General features: G+C 49.7%; 1 protein-coding gene and 1 long non-coding RNA gene across 3 annotated transcripts; both read right to left on the bottom strand.

The window, feature by feature from the left end:
• Positions 1-707: 707 nt before the first annotated feature.
• Positions 708-18,291, bottom strand: CBX6 (chromobox 6). 2 transcript variants are annotated; one of them, XM_027879402.1, is made up of 5 exons: positions 18,175-18,291; positions 17,994-18,037; positions 17,773-17,838; positions 17,506-17,572; positions 708-9,483 (listed from the first exon to the last, which is right to left on the bottom strand). In XM_027879402.1, the coding sequence occupies exons 1-5, from the start codon at positions 18,241-18,243 to the stop codon at positions 8,512-8,514; spliced, it is 1,218 nt and encodes a 405-aa protein (XP_027735203.1). In that variant the 5' UTR covers positions 18,244-18,291; the 3' UTR covers positions 708-8,511. The 2 variants fall into 2 exon arrangements, with proteins under 2 accessions (XP_027735203.1, XP_027735204.1); XM_027879403.1 differs by having other exon boundaries at positions 708-9,429.
• A 420-nt stretch (positions 18,292-18,711) lies between these two features.
• LOC114055369 lies at positions 18,712-21,328 on the bottom strand. Its single transcript, XR_003570712.1, has 2 exons — positions 20,931-21,328; positions 18,712-18,838 (listed from the first exon to the last, which is right to left on the bottom strand). It is a non-coding gene; the product is annotated as an uncharacterized LOC114055369 (long non-coding RNA).
• Between the last annotated feature and the right edge of the window lie 4,112 nt (positions 21,329-25,440).

Here is a 25,440-nt window from a genome sequence, read left to right as displayed (position 1 = left end):
TTGGAGCCAGCTGGTGACACCCCACAGCTGAGCCCAAACACTGCCCTTTCCCAGCACCCAGAAGTTTTACCTTCCTACTCTTCTCTCCCAGCTGCCTGAAGAGCATTGCTGCCCCAACCTCATCTGCTTGCCCTATCGCATCTCCACCACCGGCACTTCCCCACCTGAAGGTTTGCTGTAGCTTTCTGATGCAGCTGCTGTGGGCTGGAGACTAATGGAGTGAACGTGGGGCTTCAATTTCACACAGGGACTCTTTTTCACCATATTTCTTAGATTAGCGTGTCATACATTGTGCTTAAGCACACGGTCTGGAGTTGGGAAAAGCCTGAAGCATTTTTTAGCCACCAAGTGCTACGTAGTACTCGGATCTAATTTCATTTTTAAAAGAAAAGGATGTGTGGGAGACTGGTGGGAGATTCTCCGAAGCACTTTGGAAGGAGGGGTTCAGGTTCCACTTGCTACAGCTTGGCCTTCGCCAAGTGCTCCCTCTTGCCTTAACATTCCAGAATTCTCCCTTGTCTTTTGTCGGAGCTTCTCTGTGTCCAGAAAGGTCCAAAGACTGCAACCACGACTTGACCCACGGTGCCCAAGAAGGTACCAAGTGTGTCTGACTGCAGAGCTGATCTCTGTTGGCTCAGGGCAGCTGTTTCAGCACCCCCACTCCCCTCTCCACAGGTCACAGCCCACCCAAGGAAACAATAACAGGGTTTGGAATGTAACAATTTATTGGGGTTAATTTTTTGTTTTAATTTTTAACTCCCCATTTCTGGCATTGATACAATATTCAAGAGCAGCAGAAAGAACAAAATGTACAAGAATACAAGAGTAATTAGCACAACCCCCACCCCCAAACCTGGAGCAAACCATTTTCTTGTGGGAAGCACCAAGGGAAGGGGTGATTCAATCACCCCTCCAATGGCTATGCCTCCCACCCATCCGCTCTAGACAGAGTTTAGCCAGCTGGGAACTGGATTAAAAAACAAAACAGAACAAAACCAAACAAACACTATATTTAAAATGAAAATTGCAAGACAAAAAAAATAATATATAGATATACAATTCATCCGTGCACAATCCTTAAATGCATTTTTTTCAAAATAAAAAAAAAATACAAGATACATATTTAGGTTTATCTTAAATTAAAAAAAAAAAAAATCACCACCTTCACTCTGTAGGCCAAGTGAGGGGAAATGAAGAGACAAATGGGTTGCACCAGAACTATCAGCACTCTTAGGAGTCAGGGCTGACCTTCTCCAAGAGAAAGGATAGGGCTCTGATGCTGCCAAAGCTCAAGCACAGGCAGAATCTGAAGCACCCAAGTACCACAGAGCTCAGTGGGGTCACTCGCCTACTCCAAGTTCAGTGTTTACAGGAAACTGCAGGATTTGAGCCTAAGCTTGGCACAGGGGAAGGTGAAAGGAAGGAACAGATGAGGCAGGCCCCTGTCCTCCACCACCGGCAGACAACTTTCTATGCAAAAAGAAAACAAACGGGGAAAAAAAAAATCCCAAAATAGAGAGTCTCCTCTATTCTTTGGGAGCATAAAAGGCTTAATGGCAGAGGAGAGAATAAGAGGGAGGACAGCACACCAAGTTGATTTGCTTGGGGGAGGCACAGGCATGACAACTCTTTTCTAAAAAAAGTAATCACAACGATTAATTTTTTTGTTCCATTTGAGAACTTGACCTAAGACTCCATCCCCCTTTGCAGCTGGGGGCCAGAAGCAGCAGGCTCCTTCTAGACAGCTGAAGAGCAACCAACCTGAAGAGCACCTGGGGGGCTGCTCAGGAGCACAAATGGGCCCCACTAGTCCTACCAAGTGTTTCGACCCACCCAACTGCATTCCAGAGGTTTAGTGTGAGCTCTAAATACTCGGCTGAGCAAGGAATAAAGAACCAAGGCCCTGCAATGGGAATTAACACTTTGTCTGCATGTCCAAACCATGCTCTTTCCCTCCCACCAGATACATTTTCTGAGCCACTGCTGAAGGTGGCATCACCCTGACTGCACATCTTGCTGCTCTTCTGTCACCTGACTTTTCCCTGTGCCACGGCATGGTGCTTGCTATCCCCTTCCCAGTTCTGCTCAGCCCAGGAGTGCAGAGGGCATCTCCACTCCTCTATCACAGTGCCATCTACCAGTGCCTGAAGGGAGCCAGCTCAAAGCACAGCACTTACCTGGGTGGAAGGACTCTCACCCCAAGGACTGTGCTTTTGGATGGTCCCAGAAACATAATTTCCCACAACAGAAAAGGTGGAAGGGACAGAAGAGCTTCCAGAGGCAGCCCACCACTCCAGGAAGGGGAACTGACTATATCTCCCTTCATTTCTGGAAGGAGAAATTTAGAGAAAGGAAGAAAGAAGAACTCAGGGCCCTGCCACATCCTTACAGGTGAGGCAGGTGGAACACAGGGCATCTCAGATGCACCACGCAGAACACACACAAAGCTTCTGGAGCCAAGGCTGACAGTGCACAGACAAGGGTGCAAATGTCTCTGAGCACATCAGTCTGACAGAGGGCAATGCTGAAATGGGAAAGGAGCAGAGGACGGAAAGGCCAAGGTGAGGACGGAGACAGACTCCAACATCTCCTCCCATCTACACCCCCAAAAAGAAATCATACACATTGCACTCTGGAGAAGGACATCAAAAATATAAGTAAAAAAGAAAATAAAGTCACTTATTTGCTCAACCCCAAAGCATTGGTGACATGAAGATACTTCCTAGAGTTACCTGGGGAAGGAAGCACGGACAAGGAGTGGGGGATTTCTGAAGCAATGCTCAACACTCGGTCTTCTGTGCAAATGCCTCGAGAGTTGCGCTGCCAGCACCCTCAGCAGGATGGTCCCTTCTGCTCCTGTCCCCTTCCCATGAGGGAGACAGAGGAACAGGGCAGTGACACAGCTGAGAGAAGGGCCATGGCAAGCCAAGAAAGAACAGAACCCAGGAGACACCAAATCCCTGACCCCAAACTAACCCTCTACAGCAGACCACCTTCAGAGCGGAGATTAGGAACGCTGCGCGCGGGGTGGGCGTGGTGAGATGGGGAGAAAGAGGGGAGAGGGAGGTTTCTTTTATATTCATATATTTATATATAAAAAGTAAATAAGATCCCAGCTCTTGCGTGATTATTGGGTAATTGAAAAATGCAGCAAAAGCAAGCGACATTGGAGTAAAAGGATGCGCCAGGCAAGGAGGAAAAAGTCTTGTCAGAAGGTGGGGAAGGAGGCAAAGGGAAAAATAAGCACTTAGCCAAACACGCACTCCAGGTTTGTTACACCCCCCTGGGAAGAAGGACCTGGCTCCTGAGCAGCCCCACTAATGCCATGACCTGGAATGGGCAAGTGTGGGGGACTCAAGACACCATCCTTCAGCATGGCAACCTCTTTCTGCCAGGAGGTCCCCAGGAAGGTGATCATCTCCAAACGCTGGGAGCTGCCAAAGCCTCCTCTACAAAGAGGGGCTGGAGAAGGGAGTGAAATCCCTAGGAAGACTCAGCTCAGAGACAGCTCCTATCTGGTAAAAAGCATGATTGTGGTTCTTTTTTTTTTTTTTTATTATTATTTTTTAAATTATTATTTTGTAAAATCTCCCTGGGAACTTCAGTAAGAGGAGACCCAGAGAAATGCTCCCTTTCTCTTTTGAAAACAGAAATTAAGCAGTGGCTCACCACAGCTGGGCCTGCTCACCACACTATTTCTATTTTCCATCCCGAAAGGAGCTTGTATCTCATTAGCTTCGTGCCTCCCCAGTCCCACTCTGCTCAGTGAGAAGAGGGCACGAGACAGGAGGCTGCTGCTCCAAGTAAAAAGCTGTGGGAAGCACTGACAGAGCTCAATAGGCAAAGAGAGGAGAAGTTCTCAGGAGCAGCCCAGGCTATGGGAGGCATCAAGACATCTGTCACCCGCCACTGCAAAGCCAAGGGCACCAGAGAAGTCCAGAGAAGAAAAGCTGTCCAAGTGTCCCTGCCTGCCATCTTCTGTTCAGACACCAACATCTGGTAGCTTCTCTCTTCCTCCAGGCACTCCCACACAGCAGATGAACACCCAGCAGAAATCCTGGATGAGGAAGCCAGCACACAAGAGTTCCCTCTCGCTCTGAAGGAGCGTTTCGGCTACTCTGTCCCACCGCCCTGCAGGAAGCTGAAGCAGAAGGCTGCCCTACTTGAGCAGAGTCCTATCAGGGTGTTCAACTCCCGTTCCCATACCAAAGACTTCCAGCATTTGTTGGCCTCAAGAAGAGGGTTCACCTCACTCAGCAACACCTTCAGAGCACACAAGGCAGCTCTCTCATCTACCTCTAAAGATCCAGCCACTGTTGGAGAAGAGACACTGGACTACATACCAATGGGACTCCGCTCTCTGCCCTGATGTGGTGAATCCTATACAGAAAAATGCCACTCCCCACCTGATGCTGGAAGAAGCTAAGAGACCCTACAGAGGGGAGGCATATCTGCTTCCCAGGAAATAAGCACACCGTGATTAATTCTGCTTGGATATAGGGGACGGAAAAGAGAAGAGACAGCAACTTGGCAGGAAAAGTACATGCCAACCCCAAATCTCAGCAGCTTGCTGTGCATGCAAAGTAAGTCAACTGTTTCCATGTTGATGGCATGATCCACGTTCTGGCAGAACGTGACCGGCCATTTCTGAGGGCCGCTCGGCCAGAAAACCACTTGGAGACTCCACCTTAGCTCACAGGAGAGGTATGGGAGGGAAGGGAACTCACTCCAACACTTGGGAGGCAAGGACGGGAAAGGTTTGTAGACAGGGTTCCTCCAACATGCAACTTGCCTTTTCAGCTCGGAGATTGCTGCTTAGTCCTAGAATGCCTTTCCCTCCAGTTCAAGCAAGCCAAACACCATCCCAGACATACATGCTTCGATACTACAAAATACTCTTTTCTCTAAGGACCATCTAATACCACTACAGTTTGTGCAATCACTGCATTTATTATTCATTTTTAAACTCTCTCTCGCTCTCTCCCTGTAGAAATTTTTTTTAAAACTTTTCTTTTTTTATGCAAAACTAATCATTTCACTTTTTCCACTCCATCATAAAATCTCCTCTAAAAACACGACAACGAGAACAAACATGGCACAGACACAGAGAATATTTCCCTGTTTTTGTTGGGTTTTTTTCCTAGGGGTTATCGGAAAGGGAAGGGGATACTTTCAAATAAACTCCTCCCTCAATTCCATGCCCTTTTTAAAAGGCATAGATGAATCTTCTTTCCCATCTCCCCTATAAGGAGCATGGGCAAAAACTCAGAAGGAGGAGCATCACCCACGTGAATACGAAGGTAGGTTAGTCAGCCTCAAGCGTCTTGTCCACCTGAAGGAACTTGAGGCTGCTGCTGCATTCAAGTTAGCAAACCTCTAACTTAAAACAGCACCGGATCCTCATTTCGGATCCAGAGGTTCAGGGTTTGGTTCCCACCTGGTGACCCACCCAGGGAGGGATTTGTCACACAAGCAGGTGAGCTGTGTCTGCAAGCCGGATCATGCTCCCTTCTTCCTCCACAGAGGATCTACTGCACGAGTTCTCTGCTGCAACAAGTCCTCTCATTTCCTCACTGCACAAAGAAAGTCCTTGCGGAGCATCCCTACAATGACCCACTGTTTTGCTCTTCACAGACAGTTCCCTTGCTTGTCACTCTGGAGAAAGGCAAAACCCCTTCAATTAAACAATTCCTGCCCCTTGCCCCCAAAGAACACCATACAAGAGACACTGGGGAAAAGAATTCTGCCAAGCAACACATCTTGGCCAAAACACATCAAGAGTTTCCTATTAAAGTTCCCTTTTATCTCCCACTTAAACGCTTCAATATTTTTTTCAGAACCTCGATACCACGAAACAAAACACATCACCACATACACACCAAACAGTAACTTAACAACCTAAAGTGACTGGCTGGTTTGCATCCACCCCACAAAGCAGCTCCTCTTATCTTGCAGCCACAGATTAGTTCTTGTTCAGAAGGGAGAGGAAAAAGAGAAGAATCTCCTTGCTATTTTCCTAAGAAAGAGGTTTTCCCTATGCCTACAAACTGCTCATCTCTGAAGCTGCAGTCAAATGGATAGGCTATGCTAAAATAAGGGATCCTTGGGTGTGCCAGGCACGGGAAAGATGCAAAAAAAAACAAACTAAAGGAAAAAACAAACAAACAACCCAACCTCCACAAAAAATACAAGCAGGTATTAATACAGACAAGCACACAAGTCCAACAAGTTATAGGAAGCCTTAACTTGGTGAATGGATCAGGGAAGTTTCTTTCTCCCTGCCCCTAGCTTTAGCTATGAATGAAAGCACATCCCCAAAGAGTCCACTAAGCTCTTTAATCAAGGAAAGAAAAAGAAAGAGGTGTACAAAGGGTGGTGCTAACAGCACCTGGAATCCCCCTCGCACTATCTGCACAGACACCCAACCGCAACTGGTGTGAAATCATGGTGACCCACAGCCTGAAATGCCACCTGCTCTGAGACAAGGTTTGTAGGGAGGGCAGCAAAGATTTTATTACACCAACCCAGGCACTGGAGGAAAGGAATAGACAAGCTCTGGGCACAGAAACCCTAATTAAGGTTAGAAGCCGGTCTATCCCTCTACCACTCTGACGATGTCCCTTGGGCAGACAAATATTACTTCCCTCCCACAAATTGCCTCCCTTCTACCCTCAGATCACTGCAACCACAAAATCGCTACTCCGCATGAGAGCACTCCTCGAAGCCAGCAGCTCCTGAGCATCCTTGTGTGAAAGCACCAGAGGGGCCAATTCCACTTGTGTTTACCCACCCAGGGCAATGGGCCCTGGCATGGGGAATTTTTTCCACCCTTTTCACCTCTACAGCACGTTATGTAGAAGTGACACCCCTCTGCCCCATCCAGGGACAGGGCTGAAAGGGTGAGGTTCTCCCACCGATTGAGCAGCACCTCTTTTCCTTGCCCCTGCAGGCCGAGTCCTGTGAGAGCAGAGGAAGTAGAGAGCAAAGGAACGGCATCTCACCGTGAAGCTTAGGACCCACACAGAAACAGAGCATGCCAGAAATGGCAGGCAAAAAAGAGCTTATTTTGGATGTGAACGAAGGTGGTCGGGGAAAAAGGGAGCTCGGGCAAAGAACACAAAGCTGTGGTCTTGCTCCCTCCTACTTGCTAGGGATGAAGAGAAGGAATTTCTAGATCAGCTCACAGGAGCTTGGGGGAAGAGATCCCAGCACACATGCACATGGTGTGAGAGAAACAGGTATTTCTTATGAGCACCTTTGGTTGACAGTTGTAAGGGCTGTTTCAGATGCTGAAAAGACAAGAGGGGAAACCTCTTCCAGGCCACCCACCACAGGGAGGGGAGAGCAGGAGAAGCAAAAGCAAGCAGGAAGAGCAAATGACCTGCCTTAGCATCCACCCCTCCCTCCTTTGGAGGGAGCAAGAGGAAGCAAAGAGGGTCGGGGGAAGCTTACGCACACGGCAGGAGACCAGCCTCACCCGGCTGGGGCAGCATCATGCTGTTGGCGTCGTCTTCCCCCAGACTGAAGGGTGGATGCACAGCCCACTCCCACTTCCACCACAGAAAGGCCAGGGAAGGGCATTTCATGCCCTCTCCCCTGAGCAAGTGCAAGTGATGAACACCAGGAGGAAGATCTGGGCCGGAAGCAGACTCCTCTTTTCTTCCCTTTCTCCTGCAGAGCTGAGCAAGTTGGAAGATGCAGGAGAAAGGGAGGGACTAGGGCACCTGAAAGCACCCATACAACTGCCAAGGTAGCACCAATAGTCAAAGGAAAGGGGAAGCCAGTATGGGGCATATGGTGCATGGGGCACCCCCATCACCCCAGCTTTGTCTCAAGCACCTTCCAGGCATGACACTTCACCTGCCCTTCTTCTCCTTACTCTGGTGGCATCTGGATCAGCAACTGCCATGAGGACAGTAGAAGAGAGGGCAGATCCAGGCCACAGGCCAAGAGGGGAAAGGATGGCAGGGTCGTACTCATAGCAAGGGGGAAACATAGGAATGGAAGAGACTGCATGCACATTGTGGGAGAAGGTTTGGAGGACGTGGGCAAGGGCTCCAATCCTCTTACATCCTTCCCTCAAGGGTCTGGAGCTTGTCTTCAGTTTTTGTCAAAGATGGAAGGGTAATGAGAAAGAGCAGCACCTTCCTCATCACCTGCACAGGCACACAGACACATGCTCACCCATCCCTCAGTCCCAAAGGCTCCACTGCCTGTTGGACAACACCACATTCAAGGACAAACAATCACTCCCCAGCCCCACCACAACCCTCCCTGCCTCCTCCCAGCGGCACTAACACCCAGGAACAGGGGGTGCTCCCACACCCCCAATGACACGCTTCCAGCCTACAGGCAAGAGAAAGTGGGCAGAAGGAAAGGAGGAGGAAGGGTGGCAGTGAGGGCACAGGGACAGCCAAGGGGAGAAGGAGAGAACTAAGGACAGCCATTCATACCACCACTTCTCGCAGGTAGAGTTCCCCCCACGCCCCTGGAGTGGGGGGACCTGGCTGCTCACTTGCTGCCTCCTCCACCACCACCCGCTGCCACCTTCTCAAAATCCTCTGCGTTGCAGAACTCTTTGATGGTTACGGTGAGGAGGTTGCTGGTGACATCCGTGACCACCACGTTTGAGCAAGGGGACATCTCAGGACGCCAGTCGCCGGCCTCCTGCTCTGGGTCAGAAGAGGAGAGGGACAAGGAGGGCGTCTGCCCCCCGCTGCACCCTCCTGAGGGAGAACGCTTGCTGATGGCAGCCGACTCGGGTGGGATTGAGAGGTCAAGGACCTCTGACTCACGCCAGTCGGGGATGGCTGGGCTGAGGGTCTCGGGGAGCAGCTTAGGAGGGGAATCATCTGGGTCAGAGGAGGAGTGGGGAGCAGGTGATGGGCAGCCAGAGGAGCTGGAGCTGGGAGCATCATAGGGGGTGGAGCCCATAATGAGCCCACAGGAGGCTGCCTGGGAGCCTTCTGCCTCCCCCTTGCCCTCCAAAGAGGGAGTAGGAGTAGCAGACGGCTTATTGTAGAGGGAAAAGGTGCCAAACTTCATGTGGCGGATCTGGGTGCGGAGGACGCTCTCGCTGAACTTTTTGCTCTTGCCAATGACACGGTTTCGGGAAGGGATCTTGGGCCGAGCCAGGCCCCCGGTTCCGTTGGCTGGCTTCCCACCTTTGTCGATGACTTTGAGGTTGAGGATGATGCGGCTGCGTTTGGGCTCGCGGGGTTTCACCTTACGGTTGATGATGCGGACGGTCTCCGAGAAGGGGGAGACGGGAGGACGAATGCCAGCACCACCACCCACGCTCCCGCTGTTCTGGGGATCTGGACGGGGCAGGGGGCGCCGGGACATGCGGTGGCATCGCCGGATGTCTTTCTTGAGCCGGTGCACTGCGGCGCTGGAGTGGAGCTTGGGAGAGGAGGTACTAGAACCAGGCTTGACAGAAAAGTGTACATCCCCAATGTGGAGGGCCTCCGCTTGGGCCCGAGCCTGCGGTGGTGGGGAGAAAGAAAACAAACAGGGTCAGAGAGGAAGCCTAGGTAAGGCAAATCTCAAACCAGGCATTGCTCACCTGAGGCCAAGCACTCACCAGCAATGCTGTGTCACATTTATACCCAACATTAACGATAAGCATGGGTACACACCTACAGGCCACTGATAGCTACGGCACGGCCCCCAGACAGGCACGAGGCAGTGTCTATATCCTTTTCAGGCAGCTAACGTCTCCCTAAACTGTGCTCCTGTTGACACATGCTTTCCCCAGGGAGAAACTGCCAATTTTTCCAGGCATGTTTCACGGTTACAGTTAGTGGTCTCCAAGGCCCCCCGGGTCATCATCAGCAAATGTACACAACCCTACACTGTCAGCCAAACAAGGCAGCATCCTCCTAGACACTGGGGCTGTTAGTGCTGAGTTAGCACTCAAAATTACATACCAGTCCCAAGACTGGGGATTGTATCTTGTACAACATGAGTACGAGAGGACAAGTAATGCGTTCAGTTTCCTGTTTTCCTCCCACAGCCAGAATCATCTCTGGAAAGCATGGTAGAAGGGAGTCTTGAGGAACAAAGATGGAGGCAGGCAAGAGTGGTCTGATGGAGTTGTCTTAGCTAAACACAAGAAATGCAGAGATCTGAAGCTCATTTCTAACTAGGGCCACATGCAAGTCATTCATCCTTACTGTGTTGTGGGAACAAGGTCCAGTGTTTAAAGCCAGATATTAGGTCAGCTGGAATTCAAGTCAAGTTTTAACTGCACCTCCAAAGAAGAGACTGCCTTGTCCCTTTAAACACCACACTTGTTTGAAACCTAGTATTGGACCAGAGCAGGAACAGCACTAGTTCAGCTGTGCTGTGCCAGACCTCCCCAAGAGCCAGGTCAGGGGAACAAGACTTTTGAGCTCTTCTGGTGCTTGGAGATAGTTCCAAAACCTGCCCTGGTTCATGCACCAGAGACAGGAACATTTTCTGGCAACAGGAACAACAGTTTCATTGGTAAGCTGGTGCTGTATGACCTGAAGACCCTGTGGGCATGGAAACCCAGAGTGCATTTTTACATCACACCCCACCAGAGCACTGTTGCTTGTAGAGCTCAGCCTCCCACCTGCACCCTGCTCCTGGCCCAAATCAACCTGCATTCATATTCCCTCTCAGCAATGGTGACAGGTAGAAGTCAAAGGGGCCTGGAGGGGACAGGAGAGCCCCCCTGTGATTTCCCATCCAGTGAGCAGCTTCCCCCACCTCGTGGGCACAGCAAGAACTGCAGTGCTAGAAGACAGCTGCTTTTCCTCCCCAACTTTTCCATCCCGTTGCCCCTTGCACACGCCAAGATCGGGATGGCTTCTTGCCAGCTAAGAGCTTAGCACTCAACTCCATCTCCTTTGTCACCCTGCAGGCTGTGCCTCCTACCAGAGAAACGCCCAGGGAAAAAAATGTGCGTGTAAAGGCAGGGATCTAACAGATCTAAGCAAGGGGCCCAGCCAGCCCCTGCACAAAAAGCTCAAAGCCCTGGCCTCACAGCCTCAGAGCTTTGCTGTTACCCAGTGCCCCACTTCTCCCACAGAGATCCCTATGGGAACCACAGAAGATCCCAAACGAGCTGAGAATGGAGACGTGAAGACATTTTGTTCCTCTCTGGTTAATGCTGGATGATCATGGGTGATCAAGTACTACTTGTATTCTGGCTTAAAAACAGCTGCAAAAATTAGTCCTCCTTCTTGAGCTGTACAGGAAAATACAGACTGAAGGCTCATCCAGACCAGGAATTCTGTGTTAGCTGACTGACAAAGAAACAGGGACAAGTTGACACAATCGCCAAGGCAGGCACAGACACTCTTCACATTAACAAACAGGGCTGTTTCCACCTAGCTAGAGGGGAGTGTCCCCAGCGCACACAAATGCAAACACATCCTGCTGTAGCAGGAAGCATCCCAGTGTCCAGCTAGTTTCTCTTTGCTCAGCCTTGTGTGTTGCTCTATGGCCCAAACTGTTGAGAAAATAATTTGACACAGTTCCTTGTTGCAGGCATCCTACAGGCTGGAGCACAGCAGCAGCAGCAGTAGCAGATGAACTCCCAGGGCCACGCACCATCTCTCCCCATCTCATCAATACATAACCTGGAGACACTGCAGACCCTGTCAGGAGGTCACAGGCACAGGCTGTGCTTGCTCTCTCTCCTCACACGTCCCTCTGAAGCAGATGGCAGACACAAGGACAAGCTACAGTTTGCTTTCTGACATTACATATCAGCATAGCCTGGATTAATAAATATATTTCTCTTTTCCCTCCCCTTCCCCATCACGGCTAGCCCTTCCAGCATTGCTGCTCTTGTGCTTTGGGCTTCTCACCAATTTACCCCTGCTCGGCCGAGAGCAAAGTGCAACACAAGTCCCGTTCCAAAATGTGGGACAGGAAAGCCAGGCACAGGGTGCAGACAGATGCACTAGTGAAAACCCTTCACCTACAGCTTCAGCAGATAGACCCAGGTATCCCTCAGGGCCTCTCCTGCTGCCAACACTGCACATCTTTCAGATTAATTCCATACCCTGTAATCACGCCTTGGAGTGAGTTCTGCCCCCTCTGTGCCATTCTGCTGCAAGTCAAATCTAATTGCCATCTTCCATCACTACCGCCATCCATCACCCATGGGAAAGAAGGCAGCTTCCCACAAGGGTGGGGGAAGCAGTCACAAACACCCTCAGTTTCCTTGTACACCCCAAAACTCCTCAGCAAAGCTTCCCATCAATCACATTAAATGATGATGCTTGGATGGTCACTGCCTGGCCACTTCCACAGTCCTGCTGATTTTACTTTTCTCTGCCTGCGCACATTAATCAGCTCTTATCCTGTTTTGACAGAGAGACCTGTCTTGGTTTTGCCCTTGCACAGCAGCTAGTGCAGAGCTCTGGTGCTGGGCTAGGACCTTTCCCGTGTGCCAGAACCACTAGGTCTCCTTTACTCACTTATGTGTTCGCATTTCCAGTTACTTCTGGGGCACTTCCTCAAGGCTGAAGCTGCTTCTAACTCATGTTTCAGCTGTCTGTGTTTATTAAATTCCAGTTTCAGTAATCTCCAGGTAGATTCCAAGCAGCATCAATACCTTTGGCCAGGTAATATTAAGAGAGAGGATAATTTGGGACCCGACAGTCCTTCCCCAGTGCTACACTATTATCCCCAGTGACAAGCTTCAATGCAAGTTCCAAAGAGCAATATGCAAATATTCAGCTTACCTTGAGATTGTTTTTCCAGGTAAGGTTTCAAGAAAAATAGTATCAGATGCTTTATCTAAGACCAACCCCCAGAGCCCTCTCACTTGCAAAGCTCAGTATTCCTACCACAGGATCAGGTTTATTCAGACATCAACTGTGCAAACTCATCCCTTCACTGCAGAGGAAGCACATTTTCTGGGCGCTCCTTCCCCTGCTTCCAACTTTACATTAAGTAACTTGCTACCTCTGGTTTGGAGAAGACTCAGCATTCAGTTTTATCTGTTGGAAGCGCACTTCTTTCTGCTACGGATCCATTTCTCGATCACACTCACAAGCCATATGAGCATAAGGTCTTTGAAAAAACAAGCCCATTTAATCCTTTCAGCTGTGTCACCACAGTTTTCTACTTGGCTCACAAGTTTTCCAAATGGAAGCTACCTCTCTGGGTTTTGCTGTTTTCACCCGCAGGATGTGCTCACTGCTGAAGAGGTACTCAGCATGTATACGAAGTAATTCACTTTCTGCTTACAGCTCAGCCTACATCAGGATGCAGCTTCTGGAGGCTTGCTGCAGTGCTCTGTCACGAGAGCATGCCAATTGCTAGGATTGCTTCCCTTCCCCCTCTTCCCTTCTGGGATACGTATCACCTTTATTTATCTTGTACAGCTCTCCCTCATTGCCCCTGGGAACTAGTGTATCTCCCCCATTCCCTACTATTTCTGAATAAATGTCCCTTGAGGCCCAGAAAGCATATTTGTTCATTTATTCCCTTAACACGCTGAGGCACACAAGCACATACACGGACACGTGCTTAGAAAGGCCTCTCTTACCTGATTTGTATCAAATCTCTCCAATTTGGAAGGAAAAAAAAAAAAACAAAACAAAGACCACGTAAGGCAAAATGGATTTCTCGTTAATTATTTCAAAATCAAGCCAATTCCAGTAGCGCTGCTGCACCATAGCAGCACAACTCTCTCATAAATTACTGGGTCTGCTTTGCCTTTTATTCTCCACCTGCATTCCCACAGTCCTTGCTCCAAACAGCATTCGCAAGTGCTCTTCTTTCCCCTTTTTGGCTGCCATTCTGCCTTTTTATCACCCTCTTTCTTCTGCAGTCTTCCAAGTGACAAGGCAAAAGCAAGCCAGTTCATAGCACAGTTCTCCCAAGCAACACTGCCATAAACTAAAGTTTCCCTCTGGATGGGGAACAAAATGCTACAAAGGGGAACGGTCTGTTTTCAAACCACTCGGGGATAATTTACGAACAGGGAGGAGATCAAAAGAAACCCAATTCCAACTTCAGAGTTCAAGAAAGGGCAAAGCGACAGAGCACCACGCTGCTCAGCCCCTTCTTCCCCCACTCTCCCACTAAGAATCCCCTTTAGTCTGTTCTCTCTTACTTCTTCCTTCCCATTAACCTTCTCCACCCTTGTCCCCTTAGTATTTATGGCCACCCTGACTAAGGGTCTTTGCCAGCCACCCACTGAGCTTGCAGATCGGGCTTGGTCTCTGAACAGCACTTGCTCAACTTTATTAGATGAGTTGGTGAGTTTTGCATTCCGCACAGCAGAGTGCCTAGGGAAAAGCAAAATAAAAAGAGCAAATCGAGCAGGAGTATAAGAGGAAGATCACTACAGTATGTGCTGTATCTCTTTCTAACCTCACACCAGACACCTAAGGTAAGAGCCTTACATACAGCGCTGCTTGGTTCAGACCAAGGACTCCACTTCCCACCGCTCAGCACAAGGCTGCAGCATACCAGCAGCCTCCCAAGAATTACAACCTCCCGCCAAGCTTGATCTCAGCTGTGGGAAAGTTTGCCCCTAGTATGCAGAGGATAAAGACCCACTTCCTGCCCAAAACTTTGTAGTTCAAGTTTGCAGGGGTCGCTTTCAACATCGGCCATCTTGACAGTGATCTTACAAAGTCTGGACTGTAATTTGCCTCCACAGTCTGATCGAAAGGGCAAGTGTTAGAAACACGAGCCTGGCTTACAAAGGCAGCAGGTGGCCAAAGATGCAGCTTTTCAAAGCTTTTCCAAAGGCGTGGGCCACTAACCTGCTGGAATGCTTTCTGCAAATCCCTCTGGGTGCCTATCTGCAACTTTTGAGAACTAATCCTAGGATAAACCTAGCCTCAACTGCAAGCTGGAACACCCACACAACCCAAGGGACTGAGCGGCGTATCAGGGCACTTATTTTGATGCCATCCTGGAGACTCAGAAGCCTAAGTTTAAGCACTGATACACATGAAAAATCCTAGTGAGCCACCAAGTTGAGGGCAGATTAGTCTACCAAAGCAGTCCTAGGCCACAATTCTGCTTAAAAATCATTGCAACCAGATCTAATCTGTTCAGTTAACAGATCAAAAAGAATATTGTTCTAACTGCCAACTTCAAATACTCCCTCTGGGATACAAGAATCAAATTTCTTCCCTTGCTTCTGAAATTCTCACTGGCGAGAGATTCTGCAGCTGAGAGAACTGAAAACACTGTTAGCGAGGCGTGAGACAGTCCCACACCTCCCATATCAGCACCGGTGCTGTGGGGCTGGCAGAGGTCAAACGTGCATCCTCAGTGGGTCAGATGGACTGACGAGGGATGCAAACCATCACAGCGTCTCTGCCACAATTCTACCCACAGCTGTGTTGATTGTGGTTTGCCTGAATGGAGTGCAAACAAGTTCAGATAGCGCTGGCTGAGATAGAGTTACTTCTTGTTGCCTGGCCTGGGGTGTTATTTTTAGGGTAGGATCCGAAGTCACAGAGGAACAGCAAGTCAGAGCCTTAACAGTTCCTCCAGCTTTGTTTCCCAGAGGTGCAAACCAAGAGGCAGTGGAAGCGCTCTGCCCTGCCAGCCTCTCCCACCATGTGGCACCAGCCTTCACGACAGTTAATCTTGCTCCCCATCATGAGCCACCTTCTACAAAGTAGTGAGCCAGCTCCACAAACCTACAGGTTTTCATTACTGTTTGAGGAGCTGGCAGAAGGAAGATGTGCCACAGAAACGTGTCACCGACGTGATTCAAAGGATGCTGTTGAATAATTCAGGTTCCAAGTTTAGGGGGGGGTTTAAAGGGCAAGGGGAGAAGAGAAGCAATGAGTAGGTTTTGAGTTTGGGGGTTGGTTTTGGTTTTCTAGATGAGTGAAAATGACTTTTTTTTAAAATGAGTAATAGGGTAACGGATTTTTGCCATATCACATTCAGAATCAAACCCAAAAGAAACTGATTACACATAGCATAATCACTTCTCTGCAGCTCTGAACAGTGTCAGGTGTTACAAATACCAGTATTTTTTAATTCAGACAGAGAACTATTTTAAGCTGGTGGTTTCCCTTTAAGTGTTCCTCTGCATTGTTGGAAATCTAAACACAAGGGTTACATTTAATGCATGACTGCCAGAAAGAGAAAAGCCAACTAGTCTGGTTTCCCTGAATATAGCATGAGAGGTAGTACACATCAGATATGTTTGTAATTCTCAGTCTGCAGATACGTAACACTGATAGCAGAAAAACAGGCAATGAGGAAGGACAGTTCCATCAGCAGGACTTTCCGAGGATTACCACAGTCCCCTGGGTTTTATGAAGAGCATCGGAATACGCCTGTTCCTGTATTTCTTCCGTGTGCTTCGTTATGTCCTCTCAAAGCAGAAAAGAGGTGACACCCTACCCCTCACTGCTCTTTCCAGTGCTCATGCAGTTAAAAGCGCTGCGCTGACTTGAGTAAAGCTCCTACTGCTGCCAGGCAAAGGAAAGTATTAACCTGTTTCACAGATGGGAAAACACACACAAAGGCTAAATGACTTGCCCAAAGCCACAGGATGACTTGGTGATAGTGATGCCTTACCACAGGGTCCACACTGGCTGTTCCAGGGCTTTATAGCGGAATAAAACCAGGGAAGCTGTGGACTTGCTCATCTGTCTGAACTGTACAAAGCTGTGTTCCTTCTATGCTCATTTGAAGTCTGAGATTGTGACAGTTGGAGAGGAAGAAGCGGGAAGAGGGAAATAGAGCAAGGTGTTTTGTCTGTAAACTAATAAACACACAAAGCTCACATAGCAGTCACGTAGCTACTGGTGCTTTTAAAATGAGAAAGTAAAAAATACAGGGAGGGCCTGCACTAGGGACTATCTTCCTTGCTCCTCACTGCAAGGAAGCAGAGATGCTATGACAACATCTTCTTGCAGAGATGCTGAGTCTATCACAGGAGAACTGGAAACTTCAGCTGCCATCCTATGCAGAGGTGAAACACTCCTCCTCCTCCTCTTCACTCACCCTCCCTGCCCCCCACAAAAGCAAAACACGCCTGCAGTTTACAGATCAAAACATGAACCCTTCATGAAACTCCCATGGAGCACCTATGTCCTGAAACACAACCAGAGGAGTACAAGTGGCAGTAGGATTCCCACCTCAGCTGCCTGACCGCTCAGCGTGCTGCTAAGTTGCAGGACATGGGCTGGATGGAACAGGCTGCTGAAGGAAGAGGGAGCAGGGCTGGCTAGCTCTCCACTGCGGCAACAGAAGGCCGTGAGAGGGAGAGGATATTGGAAAAAGAGATTGCAGCCTCACCATGCACATCTGCGTGTGCCGACAGTCCTGCTGAGGCACCCGTCGCACGCACACTCGCTCTCCCCTCACACGCTTCTGTGCCTCTGCCCACCCTCCCCCTTTCCTGTCGGTTTTCCCCGCGCTCCCAGAGCCAGGCATGAGGCACAAGTCACTTGAAAGTCCAGTCCTTCCAAGGGCATGCACCGGAAAGGTTTGAGAGACATTTGGCTAGGCCCAAGTTATTTAAATAAGAGTTACCTTCATCAGAAAAGTTTTAGGTTTAGGTCCTCTCTTCTTGGGCCCGTACAGCTCACGCTCTCGTTCCCTTTAGGAAGTCAAATTTGTCAAGAAGTTAAAACTTTTCCCAAAGGAGAAACAGAAGCATACAAGTTTGATTTAAAAAAAGAAAAAAAAAAAGATAAAAAAGAAACAAGGAGAGCCTGGACACTCTTTCCCGCTCGCCCACCCAAAGCCAAACCTGCTGCTGCACCCACCCCCAGCCTGGGGTGGGGGATGAGCACTCACTTCTGCTCGAAGGCGGCGATGAGGCGGGAGTCCAGGATGTTCTCCTCGGGTTCCCAGGTGCTGTACCTGTCGGGGTGGGAGCAGTGAGGGGGGGACAAGCGAAGGGGTTAGCGCCCAAATCCCTCCGGACCCGTACACAGGGACATCCTCGCCCCCACCCCCATCACATTCTGCCCCAGCCAATGCCCCCCACCTCCGCAGCCCGGGCGGGATGCACTCACTTGATGGCCCAGCCTTTCCATTTCACCAGGTACTCGATGCGCCCCTGCAACAAACGGGGGAGAAAATGGGGAGGGGGGGGGGAATTGTAAGGCGGGGGGCCGGCGCGTGGGCCAGCGGCGCGGCCCAGCGGCGAGGAGCGGGGCAGGAGATCCCACGGCTCCACTCGGGGCGGCCCCTCACCTTTCGGATACGGCGCTTGATGATGGACTCGGCGGCGAAGACGCGCTCCCCCACTGCAGACAGCTCCATCTTGCTGCTCCCCCTCAGCGGCGGCGGCGCCCACAGCCCATAATAATCCCGCCCGCCCGCGCGCGCCGCCCCGCCCCCTGCCCGCCGGCCCCGCCCTCCTCGTGCCGCCGCCGCCGCTGGCTCGCGCACGCCCGCGCGCCCCCTCCCGCCGCGGCCGCGCGTGACCCCCCCCCGACTGCCCGCGGTGAGAGGCCCTTAAAGGGGCCGCGCCCCCGACCCGCGGGACGGCGGCGCGGCGGGGGAGGAAACGGAGGGGAGGGCAGCGAATCCCGCCCGGGCAGACCCCCGACATGGCGGCGGTGTTGCCCCTTCCCGCCTGAACGGGGCCTTTTTTTTTTTTTTTTTACTTAAAACAATGGCGGCAGCCGCCTCTTCTCCCGCTGCAGATGCACCGTCACCCCTCTCACCAGCGGGGAAGCAGGCAGCCCCGAGGCATCTACCAATGGCAAAAATCAGCAATAAGGGCGCTTAAACCCTTGTTATCTTTATTTTTTTTTCTCCGTTTGGCCGGCGTGCATGTGTGCCAGCATAAGGGGCAGGTTTTGTGCCAGTATAAGGTACTGCAAGGTAAATGGGCCAAGCATGCTACAAAAACCTGTAAAAAACCCCAGAAAAATGTTAAGTCACTTAGAGGAATTTCCTGCTCTCTTTCTGCAAAACCCTGATTAATTTGCAGTGTGCTTTACACTCTCTTGCAGGTGCTATAAAGACAACGAAACAAAAAACTCAGTCAAAAATCATTCTCTGGGACTCAAAATGGAAGCTTACAGCCCTGCTGCTGTTGTCATGTGGAGCTCAGGGTCCTCCCTTACCTGGAGGTACCACCTTGCACAGCCTGTTCTCCTGCTTTAATTCTCACCTCTTTTTTGGGTGAGGAAAGGGTGCATTTCAGATATCCTCTGGAAAAAGTGGGAGCTGTGATGAGGGCCATAGGCAATGTCCAACTTGCTTTTGCTGCTCTTTTTCAACCCACCGTGATCTCAGCAGGTACCTACAGAGCACTGGCATTCCTCTTCTACCTGTTCCTCAGCTGGCTTGCCAGAAAGCACTCACAGCCCCTGTGGCCTTCACGAACCCTTTCTCTACTTGTACTCACCTTCCCTTTCCACCTCTGGCTCAGGGGTTTCACCCAGAAGGAGGATATTCCAGAAATGGCTATATTATGGCTATAATATCAGTACTAGCAGGGATGGAATTCCCAAAGTCAAGACAGGCAGGTAGGAAAACGAATGCTTTCCCCGCTACCTGCGATTCAGCCAAGATCCATCACAGTGTTTTGTTCTTTCTCACCCTAGCACTTGAAATGTTGCAGCCACCACAAGCTCCCTGCCTAGAGGAAAGGTGACTCAAGAGAGGACCTAATCCCCACCACCGTGTCCCCATTTGGAGGGCAGTGAACAGAGAGGTTGCTGAATACTGACAGAGACAGCAAATGGACAGTCACATGGACCCTGGTCCACAAGATATGAACAATTCAGAGAACTGAGGTGTTTCTGTGGTCAGGGACTGAACCACAGTATGCTCCACCACTGATAATTCTGCATTTAGGTCATACCCCTCACTTCCAGAATAGGCTGTAAGAGGCCCTTTCTCAGGTATTTGGCTTCATGGGCCAAGCAAGAACTAAAACCTGAGACTCTCACCTAGAATGGACAAGTTCTTCTGAACCACCCTGTTTCCCCAGATGCCATTTATCTTAATCTCAGTTCTTCATACACTTGAAGGTGACTTCAAAAGAGCAAGTTCATCACACCCATTGTGTTTTGCTTTTCACTTTTTTTAAGTTTGCACATTAAGTGTTCATTAACACCATCGACATTTAAATTAGCGTATTTGTTACTGTTCACTTTGTTTAAAAGACTCCTTTGATATTTGTAGCTGAGTGTCAAGCAACTGAACCTTCAACCAGCAATATCATCCACCCTAAAAAGCAGCCACCCCTAAACCCAAAAGGGGCAAAAGTCCTTACATTGCTACACAAACACATGTGAAGCAGCCAAGACTGGTGGCCTTGTCCCGCAACAGACATATGGGTCATGAACAGCACACCTCGCCTCAGGGCAGGAGCACAAGGCACCCCTGATCCATGGACCAGAAGGGGCAGTAGCATTTCAGAGAGTTCCATGTGTTCTTTCTAGTTATTTTCTCCTTCCACCTGTCAGCAGAACCTTCTTTCCAGCCTCAGCGACTGCTCAAATCACTGCAAGCTGCCATTGCACAGGTATTGCCTAACGCTTTCATCTAACTTTTACTCTCACAAAGCAAAATAGTAGCAGCATATCCAGCTGTTCAGAGCATTGTTGGGCGTTTCCTTTGTTTCATTCACATTTCCAGTAAAACACTTAAAAAAAAAAAAAAAAACAACCACCTGGGATGATGGCTCTTCCAGAAAAGCTATTGTTCATTACAGACACTGGAATAAAACATGTTTCCGTCACCTCACTGTCTGCAAGACCCTGGTGCCGTAGGATACACTGCAGCATTTCTTGCTAGCACTGGGAAGCAATAGGCTTTGGAGAAGCAACAAGACTTTTCTCACCGGAACCACTGCCCTGCGAACAGCAGGTGCAAGAATGTTTTAATATATCTTTTAAATGGCACTTGATAATGGGAAACTCACCTGCTCAAAGCCAGTAGCTGCCTCCAGGCTAATTTTCTGTGGACTTGTAAGGAATAGCAGCGCTTACCTCCATGACAAGAGCTTCAAGGGTCGATCAGCTGACTCCAGCGCTGTTTGCTCCAGGGAGGTCACTCTCAGAAGCGGCAGATTTCGGTAAGGAAACGGTCATTTCTTCACCTACCCCAGGAGCAGGCACAGCTGCGCGCACCCAGCCACCCTATGGTCGTGCAGGTCAAAATGGGCTGAGGTTTCACTGCTGTAACTCTGGAACACACGCAATCAAAGGCAGATTCCTCGCAGCTGACCAAGTACCTCCCCACACACTGGGTACAGGTGGCTCAGCGTGACCCAAGCAGTGGTCAGAACCATCCCTCCGGCCCGCTAACTTTTTGATGTAGCAGAGAGAGGACAAGGCCTATGGGGTTTATGCTGTGCCTACACCACTGGGGTGCTATGATATCCCTGGGCCCAAAGCAGGCCCAGCTGCCCAGGCTGCTGTTTGCATTACACAAGTCCCCCACGTTTATTGCGTTCTTGATTCAAAAACAGCGGCTTGGTGAGCAAAACGCTGGAAAGAGAAGGACCAAGTACAGGGAAGATCTGTGGCACTGAGTGAACAGGAGGTGACTGCCATTGCAGGGGTCACACACACTGCATTTCACCCTGTGCTTCTCAGAGAACACGGAGCTGCCCAAACTGCGTGGTTCCCCTTTTGCCGAGTGGCCTTGTTCTCAGGCATCCAAAGGGGAGAGCTGGGCAAGGCAGGCTGGCTGCATTGCATGGATCGGAGGGGTGGCATAGCAACAGATTATAAAAAAATAGAAGTTCTGCCCAGATTAACCTTTAATCCAACCAACACATGCATGCAACAGGACAAGCTGTTGCGAATGTCTAATGCCAGGCAGCCTCTGCAGCATTGGCAGGGGTAGGAAGACACAACCTCCTGAGTAGGCTTTCCCGTAACTCTGCACTGCAGTTTCTTCCAATCCAACTTCACCTGACTCGCTTGCTGCTGCTGCTGCCAAAGAGTAAGTGGCTGGCTGGAGTCCTGCTCCAACGCCATCACTCAGCTCCAGCCGCCCTGGCTCAAGGCAAGCATGCTAACGGCGCTTTGGTGACATGGGCAAAACCTGATCACACTGCCTCGAGCCATGACCAGCTCAGGAAATGCACCCCATCCCCCTCTGCTTTTGCTCTGCATGTTTCTGTGCTTGACGTCACAGCTGTGCTCAGGTGCAGGGCTCACCCCCACCTTACGTCTATTAAAGGCATCTCGGGCAGCCCCATTCGCTTGCTGAGGTACCTCCGTAAACAGCTTATCCTCCCCCTCCACAGAGGATGGAAAGGGACACGTCTCGAGGGAACAAGTCAGACACTGAAGTGGACTAACTGACATTTGGGATTCTCTCCAAGGAGTATCAGCAGTTCCAGTACTCAGGCTCCTCGGCTAAGCCCTGCTTTACCTGGGATGAACCAGGGGCCAAACTCTGCCGAGGAGCAGCTTTGCTCCTGAAGAGGTCCCTGGAAGCCCTGCAGGAAAACCTACTGGAGGCTTTGGCTTGGAGGAAAGTTGCTTCCCTGCTGGCAACCAGTGTGGAGCGTGCCTGGCAGCCCAGGCCCTGCCTCAGCCTTTCTCCATTCCCACAAGAGACACACGATACCTGGCACACCGGCACTCTCCTGGTGCTGGCAGAGCTGTCCTGGCACCGCAGCCTTGTGCAAGGAAGGATGTACAGAACTCCCTAAAGCCAGAGCAGCAGTCACCCTGACATCGGCGTTCTCCTCTTCAAATTATAATCCATCAAAGACCAACCGTCCCAGGTCACCCCTGTACAGCTCTAACTTACCCAGTGGGTTAAAAATTAATAAAAACCTGACCTCCTCCAATCAAAATAGTGAGTAATGTCAGAAACAGCCTTTTGCAGGCTCCATTCTTCATAGATCCTTTTTTACTGATCTTTCTCATGCATGCACGCACATTTTCCATTCTTTTTCCAGCTGCACTGCATGTTTATACCGATAGAAGTGACTGGTGGAAAATAATTCAGGTGTAGAATTAAAGCAAGGGGAGGTAAATGACCACACAAACAGACCAAGAGGTAAATGTCAGTTCTCATATTTAATATTTTAATAATTTTGTTTGCAACATTTACCACATAAATCATCTAAATAAATAGATGCTGTACAGTCTCTTATCCATATCAGTACAAAAATAAAACCACACTTTGTGTCAAATTATACTTGAGCTTGCCCTCCCTTTGCTATTACAACCTCCTTTTACACCACATACTTGCTCAGAAAAGGCATTATACTCTGATTGGTTTGTTTGGAATTGGTTTACTCCCTATTTCCCCCCCCTCCCCAAATACATTCAATTAGTCTGTACAAAAGCTAGAAGCTCATTCTGTGCAAAAGGAAGCTTTCTGTGTGCAAAGACTCCGATACTCTAGCGTGCTGACAGGAACAACAGCAACAACTGAAGAGACAGGAACAAAAATATCGGGGACCCTCCCCTCTAACTGACCCTGTCATCCCCCATCTTCCCCCCCCAACAGAAAGGGAGCACACCAAATCAGTGTGCAAAAGAGCCTGAACGATGTGCGTACGCCGAAGGAAAAGGTTGGTGCTGAAAACCCAGTGAAAGAACTGGGGTGTCGTCCCCCCACGCTGTAGAGTTGGCTAGGTAAGGACTCTCCCCTTAGTCTGTTCAAAAGGTTCTTGACATACACAGAACAAAAGCTTCATCTAAATTATTTTATTTCTTTTGTTGCCATTCTGCTGGAGATGAGGTGAGGAAACGGCCTCCGGAACATTCCAGCAGCTCCTGAATACAGCTCCTGGTTCACCCTCCCTCTCCCCACTCCCTGCAAAAGGACAGACATCTCCCTGTTCCTCAATTAAGCTAATAAGGTGCAATTTTTCAGGCAGGAAACTCTATGAAGACGTCTCTGGAGCTGGAAGATAGGGTCATAGTTCCAGACTAGGACCACACCAACTGAAACTCAAACTTCTTTTTTCCCTTTCCTCAGTCAAAGGAGGTGGGGAGGGAGGAAGCCAACCTGCACCCCGAAGACGAGTGAGGGACTTAGCAGGTCTCTCCCACTCCCTCAGGGAGCCCTCCGTTCCTTGGCATGGCAGAGCACGCTCCCCTCCAGCCATGGGAGGGAGGCAAAGGGCTGGGTGGCAGCTCTGGAAAAATGATAAGGAGCAGCCAGCAGCCTGAAAGAGATACATCTTTTGCTTTTCAAATGCCACTTTTTAGACAGACGATAAGGAGTACTTAGCACTCCTAGTGCTTTGCATTTCCAAAGTGCTTCAAAACATACTTCAGGTTTAAAAGCAAAAAAAAGCTACTTAACATTTTGACAGATTTGCAAAAAGCTTCTTCGTGCTGACACTACGTTTTCTGGTTAAAAAAGCAATAATAATAAAAAAAGGTTTTTCCACCTCCTCCTCCAAAATCCCCCTCCCAGCCAAAACTCTGCTATCCCAGTAAAGAAATAACCTGTGACAGAGGTTCCAAGCAGTCGTAGGAGCTCTCCCTTTCAACATCTGACTGGCACTCTCGGAGAAGAACCCCTACCATCTTTGCAGGGCAGCCCACAGCAGACAGAGGCAACCTCAGCAGCCAGGCTTCTACCCCAAACCGATTTTGTAGCAATCCATCCCCTCCCTCCCTGTCAGCCCTTACATGCTCCCACTGAGCTCCGCATCTCTCTGCAACTCCCAGTTAACTAGGGATCATCTCCTACAAGTTTATTATACCCTTCAGGAAAACCCTTATGACAGGCATGGCAAAAGCAACACGTGCCTTCTACCTGTATGTGCCAATGCTATGCATTCCCATACAGAAGTTACCCTCTGCAAGCTGTTAATGTACACATCTCCCTTGCCTTCCCAATTGGTAGAAGACAGATACATAAATGCAGCAATCACCACCTCCTGTCCATAAGGCCCTCGCAGAACTACAACAGCAGATGCAAGGGATCAGTTTCACTACAAGTTCTTTGTTTCTAACACACCTTCTCTCTCAACTACCAGCTCGCCCAGGCCTGTCCTCAATCACCTAATGAGAGCAACTCTGAAGCAACTCTATCCCTGTCTTCCCTGACTGGCAGCTACCCCTACTATCTTCCCAGAAAGGCCCACTGCCCTCTTCTTCCTAGGCTGCAGGTAAGCCAGGGAGGAAGAGAAGATGGATAGATACCAACTAGCTTTATAAAAGGAGGTTTTTGCACTTTCCCTACTTCAGAAGACAAAAGCTTAAAGCTTGAGAGGAGAGGAAGGGGTGGAGAGGTGGTGGTAGACTTTGCTTTGCTTAATACACAGATGTGGCTGACAGTCCCTGCTGTCTTCCGCACCCTGGCCTCTGTTGTGGCTACCACAGAGGGTCCTGCATGAGCTACCCTGCCTATTTTTTGACCTGTGTGAGGCCTCCCTTCTCTATTCCAGTGAAACCATCAAGCAGCACTAGCTGGCATACAGCAGAAAACAATACTGGGGCCAAGGGCCCCCTATGAGGTGAACAAACAATTTTATACATTCAGTCACAAAATACCAGAGGAACAATTCCGGAC

The sequence above is a fragment of the Empidonax traillii genome, unplaced genomic scaffold (genome assembly GCF_003031625.1).
Source record: "Empidonax traillii isolate 1590-97213 ecotype Southwest subspecies unplaced genomic scaffold, ASM303162v1 scaffold55:size2822071, whole genome shotgun sequence".
Classification (NCBI taxonomy): domain Eukaryota; kingdom Metazoa; phylum Chordata; class Aves; order Passeriformes; family Tyrannidae; genus Empidonax; species Empidonax traillii.
The sequence above is the reverse complement of the archived record's forward strand: the minus strand, read 5'-3'. Positions and strand labels throughout refer to the sequence as shown.